Source organism: Acipenser ruthenus, chromosome 10 (genome assembly GCF_902713425.1).
Source record: "Acipenser ruthenus chromosome 10, fAciRut3.2 maternal haplotype, whole genome shotgun sequence".
In the NCBI taxonomy this organism is placed as follows: Eukaryota; Metazoa; Chordata; class Actinopteri; order Acipenseriformes; family Acipenseridae; genus Acipenser; species Acipenser ruthenus.
This window is the reverse complement of record NC_081198.1, coordinates 13,225,495-13,246,100: the sequence shown is the minus strand read 5'-3', so window position 1 is coordinate 13,246,100 and position 20,606 is coordinate 13,225,495. Positions and strand designations below refer to the sequence as shown.

The 20,606-nt window shown below is 38.4% G+C and overlaps 1 protein-coding gene across 1 annotated transcript in view; it reads left to right on the top strand.

Moving 5' to 3' along the window:
• LOC117408151 (parafibromin) overlaps positions 1–20,606 on the top strand; it is a 90,780-nt gene that overhangs the window by 53,519 nt on the left and 16,655 nt on the right. Inside the window, exons 11-13 of the mRNA XM_034013160.3 lie at positions 10,974–11,031; positions 15,156–15,191; positions 16,235–16,322. Of these exons, the coding sequence (XP_033869051.1) occupies positions 10,974–11,031; positions 15,156–15,191; positions 16,235–16,322 (182 nt within the window). The remainder of the gene's footprint in view (positions 1–10,973; positions 11,032–15,155; positions 15,192–16,234; positions 16,323–20,606) is intronic.

The following is a 20,606-nucleotide window of genomic DNA, read 5'->3' as shown; positions in this document are numbered from 1 at the left end:
GTGTGCGTGTTTGTTTTCCATATATAAAATCTGTGTTATTTGTATTTTTCATATAAGAAATTATATTTAATTAAACACACTATTTACCTAATTTAACCGCAAAAGATATCAAATGCCTCTGCATTAAAACAGTAATGTATTTTCTAGATGGTTCCAATACATATATTTATGCTTCAAAAAGTAAATAGTCAACAGAATATTTCCTGTGGATATTGCCTAATATTAATTACTTTCATTTTGTCGGCCTCACGCTTTCCTGTGTATTGCACTTTTTTTTTAAGTTTTTTTTTTCATATGTGTTGAACAAAATTATATTGATTTTTGCTTCTTGGAATATATTTTACTGCTGTGTTCCCAGCTTGTCTGCCCAATTCGCTTTAAGAGGTCACTAAGGAACGCAGAGACATTAAACACGCAAGTCGGAGAAAAAGCAGCAAATTGGGAGTATTTTTAAAACCGAGCCCTCGCTAACCGATTGCTCCTCGGGGGTTGGCAGTACACAATAGCGAAAATGAGTGGAATTATTGTGTTACATCTTTGTACTTTTGTTTTCAACCAAATGAAATTATATCAGAATATTCATGAATACATATTAAATTATTATTTTAAATGCATTTGCATTCATCATAAATCGAAAAAATACAACATTTTCTCAAACTACCTGAACTTGTGTTGGGGTAGTTTTCTAGTTCTTTGAGTGTATGTTTCCAAGAAAGCGTTCATAAGGGATTTAATGTGTTTTTCTGCAGGATCAAAAGTCAATTAAGTAATTGTGCAATCTCAACTTCCAATCGGTATTCACAATATCACCTTTCCTACATTTCCATTGGTTAGTCAGCAACAAGGTGGTGGGATTTATGCAATTTATAACCATGTGTCAGTTTGTGACAGAAGAAAGTGGCACAAAACCTTGTTTTTAGACAAAGTAACATGGTGATATACAGTAATCCCTCTGTTTTGTTTGAGTACGATTGAGTCCTTGTAATAACATTTTTGCTTATGAGTTTTAAATTTTATTTGCTTCAATCATTCGGTCGTATAGCTTTCTCTTACGGACAAATCTGGTTATTCCTGTATTATCTTAAATATGTTCATACCTTTTCTCAAGCATTTTATATATATATATATATATATATATATATATGTGTGTGTGTGTGTGTGTGTGTGTGTGTGTGTATATATATATATATATATATATATATATACACATATATATATATAAATATAAATAATGTGTATATATTATACACACACTTGTAGTCAAAAGTTTACATAACCTAATGGAAATTTGTAATTTGGGGGTGTCACAAAGACGGCCAGAGTGGGTGGCGTCAGACCAGAAAAGGAATACACAGACAGAGACGGTGGTGATGATGAGCTGAGTGCAATGGCTGCACTCAGCGTTTATTAACAAATAAAAAGGTTTACCAGTACAAAACAGGACACGGCACTGGTAGCCAAAAGAAACATATAAACAAAACGGACTAAACACTTAACAAACGGTGCACGGAGACAAACAAACATGGTGAGTACAAACAACTATTATATTTACGATCTTTCTATTTACTTTACTTTTACTCCTCGCTCTCTCACCCGTTCTCCTCTTCCGAACACCCAACCCTGAGTGCAAGAAATGTGCGTCTATATATACTATTGTGCTGGGATTCAATTACTAATTAATTATTCACTTGAATCCCAGCACGTGAATTAATTCTGTGCAACCCCGTGCTCACATATTACATTTAACCAGCACGTGAAGTGATTTGTGCTCTCCTCGTGCCTAAATACAAATCTACACTTTTTAAATACACGTGAAACACAGACCCGTTTATATCCCGTGTACCAATCTATACACCAACATTAACACACGCACGCAACATACAAATGCACACAGGGACGGGGCACATTGCCACATATACCCCCCCTTGTGCGCAGCACACATGGCCTCAACGGCCACCTCCCCCCTTAAAAATCCAGCAGTCCAGGACAAAGTCTCGGGCTGGGAAGGGAGGCTTCAGTGGGCCCATGGCTGGCCATGCTGTCAGCACCCCTGCCGGTAGTGGCACGGCTGACAGCCTGCTGGTCCATGCTTGCAGCGAACTTGCTGCAGGGGATGCTGGTCTCCTGACCTCACCCCCTTCCTTCGTAGCCGGTAGCTCCCCTTGGTGGGGCTCCGACCACAGTACTGCCGGCAGCGAAGAAGCTGCAGTGGGAGCAGGTCTCCGGACCTCCCCCACGATCTCTGGCAGCGAAACTGCTGCTGGGGTTGGTGGTCTCCAGACCTCCTCCCCTTTCTTTGTGGCCGACAGCTCCCCTTTCTGGGGCTCCGGCCACCGTACTCCCCGTGGTGGAAGTACGGGAAGCAGAGACAGCTCCTGCTGTTCTGCTTCTGGCGGTGGTGGAGGCAGAGGCAGCTCCTGCTCCTCTGCTCCTGGAAGTGGCAGAGGCAGCTCCTGCTCCTCTGCTCCTTCCGGTGGTGGTGGCGGAGGCAAAGGCAGCTCCTGCTCCTCTGCTCCTTGCGGTGGTGGTGGCGGAGGCAGAGGCAGCTCCTGCTCCTCTGCTCCTGGAGGTGGTGGAGGCAGAGGCAGCTCCAGCTCCTCTGCTCCTGGCGGTGGTGGAGGCAGAGGCAGCTCCAGCTCCTCTGCTCCTGGCGGTGGTGGAGGCAGAGGCAGCTCCAGCTCCTCTGCTCCTCGCGGTGGTGGAGGCAGAGGCAGCTCCAGCTCCTCTGCTCCTGGCGGTGGTGGAACCAGCAGGTATTCACCCTCTGCTGGTGGAGGTGGGAGGGGCCAGCAGTCCTCCCACTGCGGTGAAGGTGGAACCAGCAGGTATTCACCCTCTGCTGGTGGAGGTGGGAGGGGCAAGCAGTCCTCCCACTGCGGTGGAGGTGGAACCAGCAGGCATTCACCCTCTGCTGGTGGAGGTGGGAGGGGCAAGCAGTCCTCCCACTGCGGTGGAGGTGGAACCAGCAGGCATTCACCCTCTGCTGGTGGAGGTGGGACCAGCAGGTATTCACCCTCTGCTGGCAGCTTGGGTCCTAGGGCTGTGGAAGCCCCGACTTCCCTCTCCTCGGGCTGTGGACGCCCCGACTCCTCCCTTTTGGGCTGTGGACGCCCCGACTCCTCCCTGTTGGGCTGTGGACGCCCCGACTCCTCCCTGTTGGGCTGTGGACGCACCGACTCCTCCCTGTTGGGCTGTGGACGCACCGACTCCTCCCTTTTGGGCTGTGGACGCTCGGGCTCCTCCCACTCAGGCGTAGGACGTTCGGGCTCCTCCCACTCAGGCGTAGGACGTTCGGGCTCCTCCCACTCAGGCGTAGGACGTTCGGGCTCCTCCCGCTTGGGCTGTGGACGCTCGGGCTCCTCCCGCTTGGGCTGTGGAGGCAAAACCAGCAGGCATTCTTCCTCTGCTGGTGGAGACGGGGACAGCAGGCATTCTTCCTCTGCTGGTGGACCTGCTACCTGGGCTGCTGTTCCACTTATAACTGCTTCCAGGTAGCTGAGGACCAACCCCACACCTTCCTCCCAGGTGCTTACGGTCTGTTCCCTCGCATAAGCCTCCCATTGTTCCCTATCCATAAACTCCAGGAACTGGACGACTACTGGGATAGACTGGGCCTCCAGCCCAGCATTTTCCAGCATCCAGTCCCGCACTTTGATCGCGTCTTCTGCCATTTTTCCTTTTTTTTTTTTTTTTTTTTTTTTTTTAAATCCAAGAATGCCGTTCCTGCTCTGGCCTGAGTCCTGGAGGCGCTGTAGATCCCACGCAGGACACCACGTGTCACAAAGACGGCCAGAGTGGGTGGCGTCAGACCAGAAAAGGAATACACAGACAGAGACGGTGGTGATGATGAGCTGAGTGCAATGGCTGCACTCAGCGTTTATTAACAAATAAAAAGGTTTACCAGTACAAAACAGGACACGGCACTGGTAGCCAAAAGAAACATATAAACAAAACGGACTAAACACTTAACAAACGGTGCACGGAGACAAACAAACACGGTGAGTACAAACAACTATTATATTTACGATCTTTCTATTTACTTTACTTTTACTCCTCGCTCTCTCACCCGTTCTCCTCTTCCGAACACCCAACCCTGAGTGCAAGAAATGTGCGTCTATATATACTATTGTGCTGGGATTCAATTACTAATTAATTATTCACTTGAATCCCAGCACGTGAATTAATTCTGTGCAACCCCGTGCTCACATATTACATTTAACCAGCACGTGAAGTGATTTGTGCTCTCCTCGTGCCTAAATACAAATCTACACTTTTTAAATACACGTGAAACACAGACCCGTTTATATCCCGTGTACCAATCTATACACCAACATTAACACACGCACGCAACATACAAATGCACACAGGGACGGGGCACATTGCCACAGGGGGGGAGAAATAATTCTAGGAAAAATCTTTTGTAGCAAAAGTTTTGCTTTTGTGGATGTGGAAAAAAAGTTACAAGAAACAGATGTCAACAATTATGTATTAAAGCAATTTTTTTGCTTAACTCCAAAAATGCTAATTCAAAAGTGTTCATACCCTGACAAAGAAAATTAAATTAATAGCTAGTTGAGGCACCTTTAGCAATAATAACCTCTTTTAAATGATTAGGATGTTTGTCAATGAGCTTTTGGCATGATTCTGTACTGTTCCAGTTTGTTCAAATTCCGAAGACTTCTCTTGTGCACAGCCGTCTTCAACCAAAGATTCTGAATCGGATTTAGATTTGGATTTTGACTAGGCCATTCCAGAAACTTGATTTACTCGACTTTAACCACTCTGAAGTAGACTTTTATGTGTGGTTTGGATCGTTGTCGTGTTGGAACGTTCAGTTGTGCTTTAAACCAAGTTTTGTAGTGGAGGGTTTCAGATGATTGGCCAATATATTTTGGTATGCTATGGAATCCATTTTACCATTTATTGTAGCTAACTTTCCTGTGCCATTAGAGGAAAAACAGCCCCATAGAAGGATATTACCACCTCCATGGTGTTTTTTTTTCTTTGTATGCTTCACCAGACTTTCTCCAAACGTAACAGCTATCAACATGACCAAATAGCTCTTCTTTTTGTTCGTTTTAATCACTCCACAAAACCTTTGACCAGAACTCCTCTCCATCATACAAATGCCGTTTTGCAAACTTTAAGCGGTTGTCCTAAGAGTGGCTTTTTCCTTGGCTTGTGACCATTGAGACCTTCACCATGCAATACTTGGCCTATGGTTGAAATGGAATTCACTTTGAATATCTTCGGCAGTCAATCTCAGATTGTTATTAACCTTCCTCACAATTCTTCTACTTGTTCTTGGTGAAAGAACCTTCTTTCTTTCAGACTGAAGGAGCGCTGTGATAGTGTGTGGCAAAGTGGTTAACAGTGTGCAGGTGCAGGTAATGCAGCAGTGATCAATGAACAGACAGACAACGATAATCCAGGTGCAGTGGTGTTTTATTTGTACAATCCAATTTTCTGATGACACAAAACACAGCGGCGTGTATTGCTTCACTGTAATCCACGGGTTGGTCCTGAAATAATAACAGCAAAGTAGCGAAGTGATCTGTCCCTTGTTATGGTTAAGCTGAACCAGAAGGAAAGACCTGCATTATTATCGTGAGTGATTTGTCGTTATTAAATATACTGTTTTGTTGTTATTTAGACGGCTGTCTGGACGTGGGGTTCCACCCAAAAGAGGTGTTGCTTGGTAATTCTTACCAATAGCAAAGCTGACCCCCCTGCGATAGGAGGTGGAGTTCGGTGATTCTATTGCGTCACTTAAGCAAAAGTAAAAAGTTACATGTCTGGTTTCACCAGGTAGGCTTGTATTTTTACAATAGAAATTAGGAAACAGACATTGAAGTAGTAACATGGAAACAACAACGGGACCCAAGGTTATACCAGTTCATGTTGGTCTTGTTGAATGAGTGTAGGTGTGGAATGTCTACGTGCAGAGTTGCATGGTTCAGGCTACGTTAGGCAGTAGATTTGAAAAGCCTTGCATTAAACACAGGAACATCACAGAATGTTCAGAGACAGTTTAAATGATTTCTCACTTCTTTACCATTTAAAGGGGCACATACAATTATTACAATGTATATGAAACCTTACAACTGGCATTGAAGAATACAGCTTGAAAATGTATTTTGTCTGTCATTATAACAAAATGAGAGAATGATGTATAATGCCAAGAACATAAATTTCACTAAGCAGTATTCCTGGAAGGTAAAATATTTGGGTTACTTTCCACATACCTGACACGGTACTGAATGATGTGTTTCCCAAGAGATTAATTATGTGAGCTGCATTTGGAAACGCAAAATGAATTAGGAGATTTTGGTACAAATTTGTTCTTGAGCCTTTTATAGACCCACAGGGTAAACTGGGTTGGCCACAGATGCAAGCATGTACACACCGACTAATGTCTAAGTAAAGCATGTTTTTACATTTTATACCTGGTACCTGTATAAAGTGGAAAATGGGCTTTAAAGAGTGTGCTTTATCCAGTGGTCTTTCATTGTTCACTGTACATTACAAACTGGGTTGAGAGTTGAAGAAGTCAAATGAGTTGCCTTGATTATTGTAAACATTGGAATGAGTTTGAACATTACAAGCTGTGAGTGAATGAGTAATGGCAGGATACTGAAGTGCAGACTGAACAGAGTGAGGGAACCAGCTGCATACCCCTCTGATTATGTGAACCAGGCAGCAGATTGTACGTTGGGGTTGGGAAAACTGCTACACATTTACATCAGATTTAAAATTCCAAATTGACAAATCCAAAATACATGTTTAGTTTAATTATGAAATGAGCATAACTTGCATAAACAATCCCAGTGCACCATGATTTGTCCATAGCTATACCTGCTAGATTTGAATAATTTCTAATGCTTTTCACGGTGTTTAAAAAAAAAAAAAATTATATATAATATATATATATAAAATATAATCTGCTTTCTCTGTCATATCATCCTCAGATGACAGAGATGTCTCATTTTAATTCGTTCTCTCTCCTAAACTGACAGCTGCTACAAGGTTTTGTCCGACCTAAGTATCAGCTTTCTTTCTGTCCTACGTTGTGCAGAGTTTCAGTAACAATTAGATCAACTAACATCAACAGAGTACTTTGTTCTTCATCTGTACTGTCCCCTTGGCAAAGAGTTCTGGAGTGGAAGGGTGACAGTGATGTGAAAAGCTCCTCTGGGGAATAGAATTTGTCTGTCAACATCTAGCTACGTCCAACTGACAAGCTGAGCCAAAAGTATCTGCTGATGAATTTAGTCATTTGTTTCCAAAGCATTAACATATGTTACTGCGGAAATATGGGCAAACAACAAATGCTATACTGTACAGTAAATGTATTCTATGTTTGGGCCCCCCTGTGGTTTAAACTAATATACTCCTACATAGGCACTGAAGCCTTTTAAAATATCTGTATTTTCAACTAATATGTCCCCCTCATATCATCATTTTCATTATTTTATTACAGAAGCCAAACTCTGCAAGTTAGTATGTTTGTAGGTATTGATTAAGTAACCAGTAGATTTGTACCACTCACATATTTAACATTTAAGTGCTTAAATACGTTTAAATCTTTTTCAGACAAAGTAATTCAGATCAGATTCTGCAATTGCTAGATGTTCAGGGTTACGTTTAATTATTTTATTATTCTCCTTCCTTTGGTTTTAACACCTGTAATGCACAGTATTTGTTTGTTTTGAAAGAGGCAAGAACACATTTTCCACTGTTATAATAAAAGCAACATTTGATACATTCTGCAGGAATTAAAACTGAACAAATATCAGTTTCACTAGGTGGTGCAATTGTATTAGTGAGTATATTTGATATTCTATTTTTTTTTTAAATTGTTAAACTGCTAAAATTATCAAACATGAAAGTTTTCATTATTAAGTCAAGCATTCGCACAAAGTACAGAGTAAAGTTTTCAGGAAATTGCTCAGCTTTGGATAATTATAGTTTTGTTGGCAAAAGTATTACATATAGATTTAGATCGCCACTGTTTTCTGATGGCAGCCAATTGTATATTGTCTCGCATATCAGTGATTAATGCATACATGAACAGTATTGGCTTTACTGTAAAGAGTTTTTATAGTTCACTACAAGTTAATTACACACCTGTCTCTTATTTTTGCCTATAATGGCATTTGGCTAATTTGTTCTTGCAATTCTAATGAATTTTTGGCTCATTTAAGGCTTTCGTACAGTAACAGCTCCCAAATGGCCTACTGTAGCCTACCAGTCAGAAATTTCATCATTGGATTTTGCATGCAAGGACAGCCATATTTTATTAAATGTGACTTCAAGGTAGGGCAGCAGTGTGGAGTAGTGGTTAGGGCTCTGGACTCTTGACCGGAGGGTCATGGGTTCAATCCCCAGTGGGGGACACTGCTGTTGTACCCTTGAGCAAGGTACTTTACCTAGATTGTTCCAGTAAAAACCCCACTGCATAAATGGGTAATTGTATGTAAAAATAATGTGATATCTTGTAAGTCGCCCTGGATAAGGGCGTCTGCTAAGAAATAATATTTATTTAATATTTATTTATTCATATTAACCCTTTATGTTAACTGAGTTGCTGACTGAAGTTAACCTCTGGCCCAATTTGGTGGACATATTGAAGTCGTGTGACTTTTTGAAGTTATATGCATTGTTTACAAACCATTTAATCGGATATATATATATATATATATATATATATATATATATATATATATATATATATATAGTTTTAAAGATATGAAATAGAGTATTGCTTTTATTAAGAACTCTGTGTGGATATGGACGATTAACGGGAGTTGCTGTCATTTCTTCCCCTTCACTGTGGCTGTCTACTGGAGGAGCTTTTTGTATGCAGTTGTCCCTAGACGAAGCACCCCGTGCTTGAAAAGTTTTTTCAAACACTTTTGTAGCGCTGGCATTCATACTGTTATTGAATAAATAAGATTTTTTTTTTCTCTCTCCAATTTGGAATGCCCAATCATTTTCCCTCCTCACCACAGAAATTCCCCACACAGCTCAGGCGAACTGAACGTTCAGTGGGTGCCCTCCACTCCCTCCACTGAGCTAGCTTCCTCTTTTTTACACAAGGAACTTGAGAGCAGATGTCAGTGAGCTACCAACCTCTGGAGGACAAAGGCCAGCCCCGCAGGTGTCCGCTTTTGCGCTCACTGGGCGCCTGGCCAGCAGGATTCGCTGTAGCACGATGAGGAGAAGCTCCCTTCATAATCTCCAGTGAAGACCTGGCTGTGTGAATCGCCAGACGCAAACCTTTGGTTGTTCCATTTTACAAACAAAACGAATTCCATGCAAGTTTCAGTTCCGTACCTTCATGTATGAATTTTTCTTGCAACCACAGCATTGGGCCTGCCTATGAAGGAATTGCTAAGGTTGTGTATATAATTGTGTATGTAATAGAAGTACTCGGCATGCCTTAAATACAAGCACGCAAGGGAAATGTCTGATCCAGTATACAAATTATTTTTCTCCGTGTTTTCTGCTTAGTTTAATATTATGTCAACTTGCATTTCTATGCATTATTCAAACTATGCATTATAAAAATATGCATTATAACTTTTCATTCACATTTAACATGACACAATAAAAATTCCACATGCAACAATAAAGAAATAAAATCTCTGACTTCACTGAATCACCACTGTAGCAATGCTGTAGTCACAATATTGTCTAAAAATATGTTCTTTTTTTTTTTTTTTTTTTTAAAAGTGAAGTGCTTTGATCTTTTGAATTGATTCAGGCCCTAGACTTTTTTTTTTTTTTTTTTTTAGCAGTTTACGATGAAAGTGTTTATAGGACTAGTTCTATTAGTTGTAGCTCAGCAAACATACTAAACCTTTCATTGAAGGTGTAAAGTTGTTATAAATCCAAATTATTTATCTCTAACAGACAGCGCTTATCTAGCCTACTGCTGGACAGAAATCTCTCCACACTTCCTAAATGTTTTATTGATTACAATTACAGTACAGCGGGGCAAACTTTTTTTTATAACTGCCAACTTTAAAATTAGAAACATGTTAAAAGTAGTATCCCTTTTTGTAGGAATATGCACCATCAAGTTCCCTTCTAGGGTTTTTTTTTTTTAATCTATTTTGTGTTGTGTAGATATTCATACAGTGCCCAGTTACAGTAGTACATTTGATTGAATTATACAACAACGTTCATAAGGGCTAAATATAAACCATTTCAAGAACAGCAATTTTAGGGATGTGGATATTTATTATTATTATTATTATTATTATTATTATTATTATTATTATTATTTTTATTAATATTTAGCAGATGCTTTTATCCAAAGTGACTGAGACTTGGGGGCGAACTATGAATCACAACTGCTGCTGCAGAGTCACTTACAATTGGAACTTGTTTTTACCTCTCATCCGAAGGACGGATGATTATTAAGTACTGTGTATGGAAGTCCTTGAGCCCTATTCTTAATTGTTTGCAGTGCTTTACATTGCATACAAAATTGCAGAGGGGCAGTTTTTGTTGATCACTTGGATATTTTGTAATAAATTATGAATAACAATGCTGATGCTTGGAAAAAAAAAAAGTGTTTTAAAAAGCTTTCAGTAATTTATTATTTCGTGTTCTCTGTCCTCATTAGTCTGTTACTCCCCATTGATTTAAGAGTCTGACATTTAAATGTGTAAATTATGCACTGTCTAGATCCTGATAATAAATGAATGGAGGTTTTTCAGTAACTGCCATAGCTGCTTTATTTAAAAAAAAAAAGAAGTTGTTACATTACTGTTTTAGGAGTCCCTTGAAATGAAAATGGATCCAGTTATGGATATTTATATCACATAGGGAGATTATGTAGTTTAGTCTTTTATATTTTAGTTAATGAGTATTTAACTTGTACCATTTATTTGTATTGCTTTCTCTGAAACAATTCCTGTTTTCTAGCTCGGCTGATGATAAGCCTTTTGTTTTTATTTTTTTAGGAAGGGGCTTCAGCCAGGAAAGCACAGACCCCAGCAGTTCAGCCTGTTCCAAGACCAGGTACAGTCTCTCTTTCTGGTTGAAATTTCGGCTGTCAAATGTTTTGTTAACCTGTTCAAAGATTTAATTTGAGCCATATTTGTGTGAGTCATTCCAGCTCGAGTAGACCAAATTCTGGGAAGGTGTTTCCTCCATGTGTGGTTGTTGTAAAATAAACTATTATGTATATGTACAGCACAAGGTAGGTAATACACTTCCACACCCTCCCACCAGGTTTATTCACAGCTGTGGTTATTGGTACGGTCACAATGTCTGTCATATCTAACATGCTTGGCTTTTGAGAACACAAATTTGTGTGACTAAGAGAGGAATATTGAAAAGGACATGAGGGGCAAGAACTAAAATTCAGCTGGATAAAGTATTGTTATGGTCTGTACAGATCTCCTCCTGAGCTCAAAACCCAGATTGTATTTATAAAAAAAAAAAAAAAAATCAATTGCTGGCAAAGCTTTGTAGACTAGCCCTCATGCCAGAATTTGTGTTAAATACTTAAAAAAAAAAAAAACGATGCTTATTGTAGCTTCCAGGGGTGGAAAGGAGTTCTGAAACCTAAGTCCAAGTGAAACTACCAACACCCAGTTTTCTTTATTTTAAATACAAGTTAATATTTTCTTAATGCATGTGCTATTTTTCATTGCTATGGTGGGTAATAGGGGATAGATATTGCCTTTTTAACCACTTCAAGTCCAGATGTAAAAATGAAACCCCTTCCCAGGTACCAGATTTTGAAAATAATAACAATAATGTTTTCAAACCTGTAATTGCTATAAAAGGTTAACATATGATGAATAAAACACAAATAAATGACTTAAACTCTGTTTTTCATTAACCCTTTATGCTGCTGTGTACTACATACCCATATTCAATATAGAGATAAAAACATTATTTTTTTTTAACAATGAAATAAAAACCGCTGGTAATAACAATAATAATCGATAAACAGTAATTATCAAATAAAAATCAAACAACATCAAAACTTGTGCCAGTATCGACTTGCTCTGTGCTATTTATTGAAATGTTCAATACAACATAACCCAGGGTTGCCTTCGCAACCTCTGCACATATTTCTTGTGTCTTTTCTTTTGTTTTCATTTTAATAGCAGACCCTGTACCTTTTTTACAGTGTCTGTTTTGCTTGTGTTGGAGGGATAGTCACAAATGCGTGTACACAGCTACTTTGCGCAAGCATTGTGATGGATCTGGCTGCCGCATTGCCTGTACCCAGTGCTGTGTTTTGATAGTATTTCGTCACAGTACTGCCATTTCAAACCAAACAGCTTCCCGTTTGCAGCTGGCTTACCTGTAAAGTAGCTGCATGCTCTTCTGTTTGTACAGTTTGTACTGTTCTTGGCTCCACGTCCTCTTCATCATAATTGCTGAGTGATAAGTTAGCATCACTGTCGCTGGTATCAAAATCCTCCGAACCCCTGAAGACCACGTACATTGCCATGTTTCACTAAAAACTATATAAACTATAACTAAACAAGTAAAACTAATAATAAATAAAAAAATAATAATAATTAAAAACACACATATATATACTTGTAAAAGCTGAATGGCTTCCTGCAATATATCTCAGCCTTCTAAACGCCCACAGCTAGACTGGAATAGCTATGTTATTATTATTTGTTTATTTAGCAGATGCCTTTATCCAAGGCGACTTACAGAGACTAGGGTGTTGGAACTATGCATCAGCTGCAGAGTCACTTACAATTACGTCTCACCCGAAAGACGGAGCACAAGGAGTACATGACACACAATTGGATAAAAATGTCACCTGACCCTCCCCCAACTTTCATTGCACATTCCACAGTACGAGCACTGCTTTAGAGAACGAAACCTGAAACACCAGACTGAAAAACCGATCATAGAATGGAAAACTTGACGTACAGCATGGTACTATAACTGGGTTTTCATTTGACTTACGTGAGTACGTCATGATGTTGAAGTGGTTAATGAACACCATTTCCTTGGTGTGTGCTCGTAGTGCATGCATGATCATTACTGCAGGGTTACACCACACATTTGCTATGGACAATTAACGTGCTGGGTTTGTCACTAAACAGGTAGCACACGTGTTTCTGCAAGTTGGCTCTGAAAGCAGGGCTGCCATTGTGTTTAAAAGATGATGATCTTTGTGAATGGTTTAAAAATACATTTGAAACATAAATCTGCCATATGATATGCAGAACATAGCAATCTTAAAGCTGTGAAATGTAATGGATCAAATGTAGCCTATTATGGTTTTAAGTATTTTTAGTATGCAAGTAAAAGTTTAAGCAAGAAGATTATTTGAAATCTGAACAAAAATGAGGCGCACATGAGGAAAGTATTCAACTTCCGTCCCTCTTACAACAAGGTTGTTTTTATTTTATTTATTTATTTATTTATTTATGTTTTTTTTGGAAGCTCTCTTGGTACATAGTACACAAGAAGCATTTAGATAAATTGCAATTTCTCTGAGGGAAATCTCTGCAGCTGATATTGAAAATTAATCAAAAGTTGCTGTCGCACAAACCTCCAGGAAGAAAAGTGGTGCTGAGGATAAGATAAGGTTTTGAAGATGCCAGTTTTTAATATATATATTTTTTTTCTCCATCAGTGTGCAAATCTCTAGAAAAACAAAACTGCATAACCAGAAAGTAATATGTCTCACTTGTCTACTTTAGGAAATATACCTCACCTCTCCCTGGCAGTGAGCATCCTATTTAATACACAAGCCTTTGCAATATTATTTTATAAAACTAAAACCGCTTACAACAGCAAACTCGTAAATATCTCTAAATCAGATTTGACATGTTTTTCATAAGTCTTTTGAATGAGTAATACACCATGGTAATGCAAACTGTGAATAGTTTGTCATGTATCCCTGAGTTTTAAGGTCTATATATTGGAAGTTAGCGGTCATTGCTCATTTTAATAAGTGGATTGTCTTTCAAATTCCTCTACAGATGAATCTTTATCTACGAAGCACTCGCATAAATTGGTTTTGGAAGATCTAGCATACCAACAAAATCCATATCTGTTATACCAAAAAAAAACAGCTGATGTAATACTAAAATATGATGTCATTACCTCAAAGATGCTGACTCTGTACACATAAATAACCTTCTTTTGTTTTAATTATAAAGACTTTTCAAAAGGTTCTTCAGAGGAATCATAAACACCATTGCTATATTTAATGCACTTTCTATTTTACAAAGTACTTTTAGAAAAAAAAGATAGGTGTTTGCTATCCTCTTTTTATGAGACGAGCTTTTTACAGTGAAGTACGAAAACAAGCCCACTCGTCAGTCATTTCTTCTGGCAGCACATGGTAGGAAATGAAATGTTCAAACCTTTTAAAAAAAAAAAAAAAAAAAAAAAAAAAAGCTGCAGTGTACCGCTAACTTGTTCAGATGTGCTCCAAAATGTTAAGTGCTGCAGTTTGATTTGGTACATTCTTTCATAGTCCAGCCTTCTTGCATTGATTTATCAAAAAAGCATATCACGTTGATTGTCCAGTTTGTTTGTCCTGGAAAACTCGAACCATGTATTCCGGTTTTTACAGACATCATCATAGCTACTGCATTTTATGAAACATGAACATGACCCACTTTCTATTAACAGATTGTCTTTAGAATTAAATATAAAGTTCTTAACTGTGTGTATGTATGTTCAGCATTTCACCCACTTTGGAGCATTGGTTCAGCTCTTATTTTAAGAAAAGTGAAAATGGATGTTATGACCTATTTGCATTTCACAAGTTTACTTAAAACAACCACGATTTTTCATTTACAAGGTTTATATATGTTGTATCAAAGGTTCTACTGCTACGGTGAGAATATTCAAAACCGAGGATTGGCCTAGTATTCTGTGACCTTGACTAGGTAATAGGTCAAAGATTTCCCAGAATTCTGGTACACGATGTCACTTAATTGATCTGACAATGACCTGCATGCCGTTTCTGAGATACCAAGTTTGAAGGACAGACAGATGGAAAGCAGAATGTTGGTATTCTTTGCCTCATTTTGTGGGGCTGTAGTCCAGCTCTATTGGTTAATGTAAGTAGCAAGTTATTTTCTGGGTTTAACTTAAATGAACTTCTTATCTTATAACATTCTGCTTGTGTTTTTTCTTGACAGTTTCTCAGGCCAGACCTCCTCCAAACCAAAAGAAGGGTAAGGTATTCATCTTTTGCTGAACCTATCATTTGGTGAAGTGGTTTGCCTATTATTGTCTGCGTCTGCCAGGAATTACACAATTGATAGAAATGAGAAATAAGTATCACTTTTGTGTTTTGCCTTGCACCAATTTACCACCTTGTCAGAATTTGCGCTAGTTTGTAATTTAGCAAGATTTATATGGCTGCTTTGTTTATTGTGAAGACATGACAAGGCATACTTTATGTACTGTGTTTACCTGATATATATATACACACAACCTGTACTTTTAATACAGTGTTACATAGTGGCTTAAATGTTTTGCAAATGAAAAAGTATTTTAATATTTTATCTTGAACACTTATCTGAACATGAAAATACTATGTTTGTCCAAGCACTAATGTCTATTAATCAATTTAATCTCTTTAAGAATCTTTTTCTTGATGTAAAAAAAAAAAGACCATGGAAATCATGCTATTTAGTTACAAACGATTTCCCTTTTCAGTATATTTCTATCATGAAAACTATTTGATCTCTATATGTTGTAGTATTTCTGATCAAACACTAATCCAGAAGTGAGTTTCAGAAATCTAGTACTAAAGGCCAAATGGTAATGATCACAAACGATTCACAAAATCAACATTCATGAAAGATTAGGCCAGGCATGCTGTACCTGAAGAATTATTGGTCTTTATTTAATTGTGTTAGTATTATTAATAGTATTGTTAAACATTTGACTGATCACAACATATAAGCCATAGAAAGTAGGGTATATACATTATACTGTTTAATACAGTTGTGTTTGAGTTCTATTGGTTTTATTCATAAAGTGTTGGTCCAGGAAATCTAACCAAAAAATCATGCCAATCACAGTAGAAAAGTCATATGATAAAGTTGACAGCTTTTGGTCTCATGACTTCCAACCAAATAATGAACAAGGAGGCATGTCTAAATTCTAATTTTATTCAGCAAGTAAGAACTGCCTGAGTGGAAACCTGCACAGGTACATTTATAAAATGAGGAGATTCTCCTAATATGTAAAACTGCTTTCCCTCTTCTAGGCTCTCGAACCCCTATCGTCATCATCCCTGCTGCCACTACTTCATTAATCACCATGCTAAATGCAAAGGATCTTTTGCAGGATCTAAAGTAAGTTGATAAACAATGGTGTAAAGGCTGCTACCCACCAGAAGCGATGCGGCCAGCGGAACTGTGCAGTGATGCGTCAAACTGAATAGAACCTATACTTTTGATGAGCGTCTTTCACACCAGAGGTGATGCAGGAGCAGCACCAGGGTGGCACTGGAGCGACGCGAAATAAATAGGATTGAATCCTATTTTTTGCGTGTTGACTAGGGTATTGAGCAATCAAAGAACAGCTTCAATGTACGTGGTCCAGCAGTGTGAAGCAGTATCCAAAATGACGAAGGAAATAATAATACGTGTCGTTTTGAAAGAATACCCAGAGCTTTATGACAAAGGGAATCACAACTATAAAGATACAGATTTGAAAGATAATATATTTATTACCATACAGTATATGTTGAAATACCATCAGAGAAGACATAATAATTTCATAATTATCTCATAATTTTCACATCATGTTGACGGATATGTACCAGTCTTGATCATAGTTTTGTCAATAGCAATTTTGAACAGTTGTATAGATCTGGCAGTTTTCAAACCTGTCACATCGCCTCTGTGTCACTTCTGGTGTGTGGTCATGTCGCTGCGAAAGTGTGTCGTCGTCACCTTTATAGCATTTCAGTTTTTCAATTTACCACACACAAACACACACATTTTATTATATTATAAATAATATTTTTTTAATTCTTATATGATGTGGAAAGCTTTATTGTCAGAGATTAGAAAGGAAACTAGATTACATCACACTGAATTTATTCAGTTGATTTAGCAGCTGTTTTATAAACCCCACTGTTCATAAAGTGTGGGTGCAGATTTAATTCCACTGTAATACCTGCTGGTACAGCTGACCCATGGTTCCTCCTGAAGTGTGTGTTCTTCTGAAACCATTCACATAAGGAGAACAGCTGTATAACAAGCCAGTTGCAACGGATTTCACATTAGAGAAAGTGTTCTGCTGCCAATTGTAAAGGTTACTCTTTCCTATTTAATAAGATTTCATTATGGTACAAATGAAAACAAAGAAAGTTAATGGCAAACACATTTGTGACTTGATAGATGTCATTACAAAAAGAAACAAGTAAATTGGAAAAATAAGGGTCTGCTGATATGTCAGTCATTTCTCAACACGAAGATATACAATCATTTTTTTACATATACATTGACTGGATCCTAGAATTTGTGGATGTTATTCAACAATTAACCATATTGCACAATGATGGTAGTTCTTGTTCAGGAGTTGCATTTGTAATAGATGTTAGAGTTGAATAGTGATAGCTGGGATGTATTGATGCCCAGCCCAGTCACTGCCAGCAAACGGTCAGAGACGCCTAGATAAATAGTTTTCTTAAAAAATAATAATAATAATAAAATAAAACCGTAGAAATACACAGAGTATTTGTAGAAAATAACATTTTAATTTCCCTTCTGACTCTTTTGGCTGATGATTACAAATCTGTATTTGAGCAACAAAAGTGGCAAATTCTATTTGGGGGGGGGGGGCGACTGCTATTTCGCATTGATTACTAGGTGCTATCACTTTGAACAGCTTGGTGTCTTAATGGATTTATCTCTAAGCTGCATTTTTGGTAGTAATGTACAGAGAATTCCTGGAAGAAATAGTTTAGTCCATGTAAACCTATTGATTTCAGAAGTGGGAAATACGAGAGGCCGCTCTGATGTATGGGCAAAGCAAGTAGTGGACAAAAAAATGGAAACACCTGGGTAAATGGGCTTTCACACAGGTGTGACTCATGCGTTAATTAAGCAAATAACATCCCAGCATGCTTACGGTCATGTATAAAGATGCTGGACAGGCCTGGTTGCCTATAATTATGGCTAGCATGGCTGCAAGAGGAGACCTCAGTGACTTTGAAAGAGGGGTGATTGTTGGGGCGCGTTTGGCAGGAGCTTCAGTGACCAAGACAGCTCAACTTGCTGATATTTCACGAGCAACGGTGTCTAAGGTGATGTCGGCATGGAACTCCGAGGGGAAGACATCATCAGCAAAGGGCAACAGTGGGCAGAAGCGCATACTCCAGGATCGTGATATCCATGAATTAATTTGAAATGCAAGGCAAAACAGGCAAGCAACTGCAGATCAATTGACTGCAAATTTCAACCTGGGGCGTGAGCAGCCAGTTTCATCAAAAACGGTCTGCCGAGAACTTCACAGAGCGGGATACCATAGTGGCCCAACGCCCTATTAAGTGACTTTACATTGGTGTTTCCATTTTTTTGTCCACTACCTGTAGCTAAAACTCAGTCCTGAAAAATATAATTTATTCAGGCCTGACGAAACAACCGTACAATTAGCTTAACTAAATGAAACATGAGATTGGCTGTTCCAGTAGTGCTTTGACTTCCAGATCTTGAAGACACTTTCATGAGTATACACTGCAGTAGAACATTGTGCATTTGTAGAGCTTTGTGATTTAGGACCATTGGGTAATAACAAAGGAATCATATGTTGTTCAGTCCCATTAGTGTCTGACCTTGAACTGCTATTCTGCACCTTAATGAGCTGCAAAAATACATTTGACCTTGGTAATGAAGATGAAATTTTTTTATCTAACAGAAAAATATTGCATTCTACTGGAGAAATAAAACAAAAAGAGAAACAAATAATTGGTAGAAAGCACACCACTATGCAAGCATTTTTTTATGGAATGAATGTTTCAGCAGATTAAATGAACCTAAAAGCAAAATTACCCCTTTTGAAAACATATCGACTTAGAATTCCTAGGTGCAGTATTCCCTACATATATATTATATATGAGCAGTTGCCATCATAGCATTTTATTGAGTCCATAAATCTCAGAAATGCAACCTTCATACGCAAAAGTCAGTTCTCACTGGACGCATAAAATGGGAGATGGAACAGGATATATTAAATGTACCCTGAAGGCTGGTTCTAGAAAATGAGGTAATCTGCACGCAATTTATACAGCATACGGTATATGTACAAAGGAACTCAGGTTTTAAAGGCCTGTAATGTAGATTAGGTGAGAAATGCATTGAAGGCCAAGTATGTGGGTTGGGTTTGGTCACACAGGTAAACAAGGTTGCATGCAGAAATTTGGAGAAATCTTAGACCTTTTACAAAAGTACAAGTTCAGGGAAATAAACTACTACATTTTTTTAGTGGCTTCTGTGGGTGGAAATGTACATTTGTATGAACTGTGATTTTCTTTAATCACTTCAGTGGTGGGATGCACATACGTCTTTTTGGATAGGTCTGTAAGGTGTTATTTGCAGTGTAATGTTGGTTACAGAGAAAAGAAACAGCACTTGGCTTTAGGCCATTTTTTAATTGGGATCCCAGGATAATGTGTTTTTGTATAATAAATAAATAAATAAATACATACATACATAAAATGACTTGCTTGTATATCTAAGATTAGAACCTTTGTTTAGACCGGCTTGGAAGTACCATATTATCCCTGAAACCTCATTTGACCTGGCTTGCATATTATCGTGTTTTAATGCTGTTGTCTGTGGTACTTATTTTAAATGTTAAACTATAGAAAGTGTAGCCTGCTAGAATTTGGCCTTTTATGAAAGTAATAATTTTACTTTTATTGCAAGAGTGTGGTGAACAATGTAAAGGTTTCTTGAATCCTTGAAAATTACTCTTATAATGAGCATGTTGTGCTACCTAAATATTGCTTGGATCCACTTTGTTGAGAGTTAAGCAGGCATGTCAATTAAACCTTTATAGTCAATACTAACAGTATTTTATTTAAGGGGAGGTGTGGGGGGGTACATATTAAGTTAATGTAGGGTTTTCCAGAAACCTTATGTCATTCAACAGCTGCTGTCTGGTTAGAGGGATGGAAGCTGATTTTCCCATTTCTTAGCCACCTGGTTCAATTTCCAAGGCAGGATACAGCGAAGTTAATACAGTAGGAAAAAATAATTGTGGTATTTTGATATTTAAAAATGATTTCATAATCACAATGCACCACATGCAGTAACAGTTTCTATTAAAATGACCAACTGACCTTTTGCTATAGTTCACTATATTCACAGGTATCTATCTGTTCAATCACACTAGCTGTGTGAAGTGGTGCTCAAACGGCGTTAAAATTGAATGGAGCTTGCTTGCTCACTTATAGATAAGAATGAACAATTTAAATAGATTGAAATGGACCAGGTTCAAAAAGCATAGCAAGTAATGACTAGCTATTTCAGAAGCCAACTATAAAGTACATGATTTCTGTGTATCGCCTCTGTAAGGGAATTTGAAATGAAATTGTATTAAATATGATGGCATTCCAGGTGGTACAA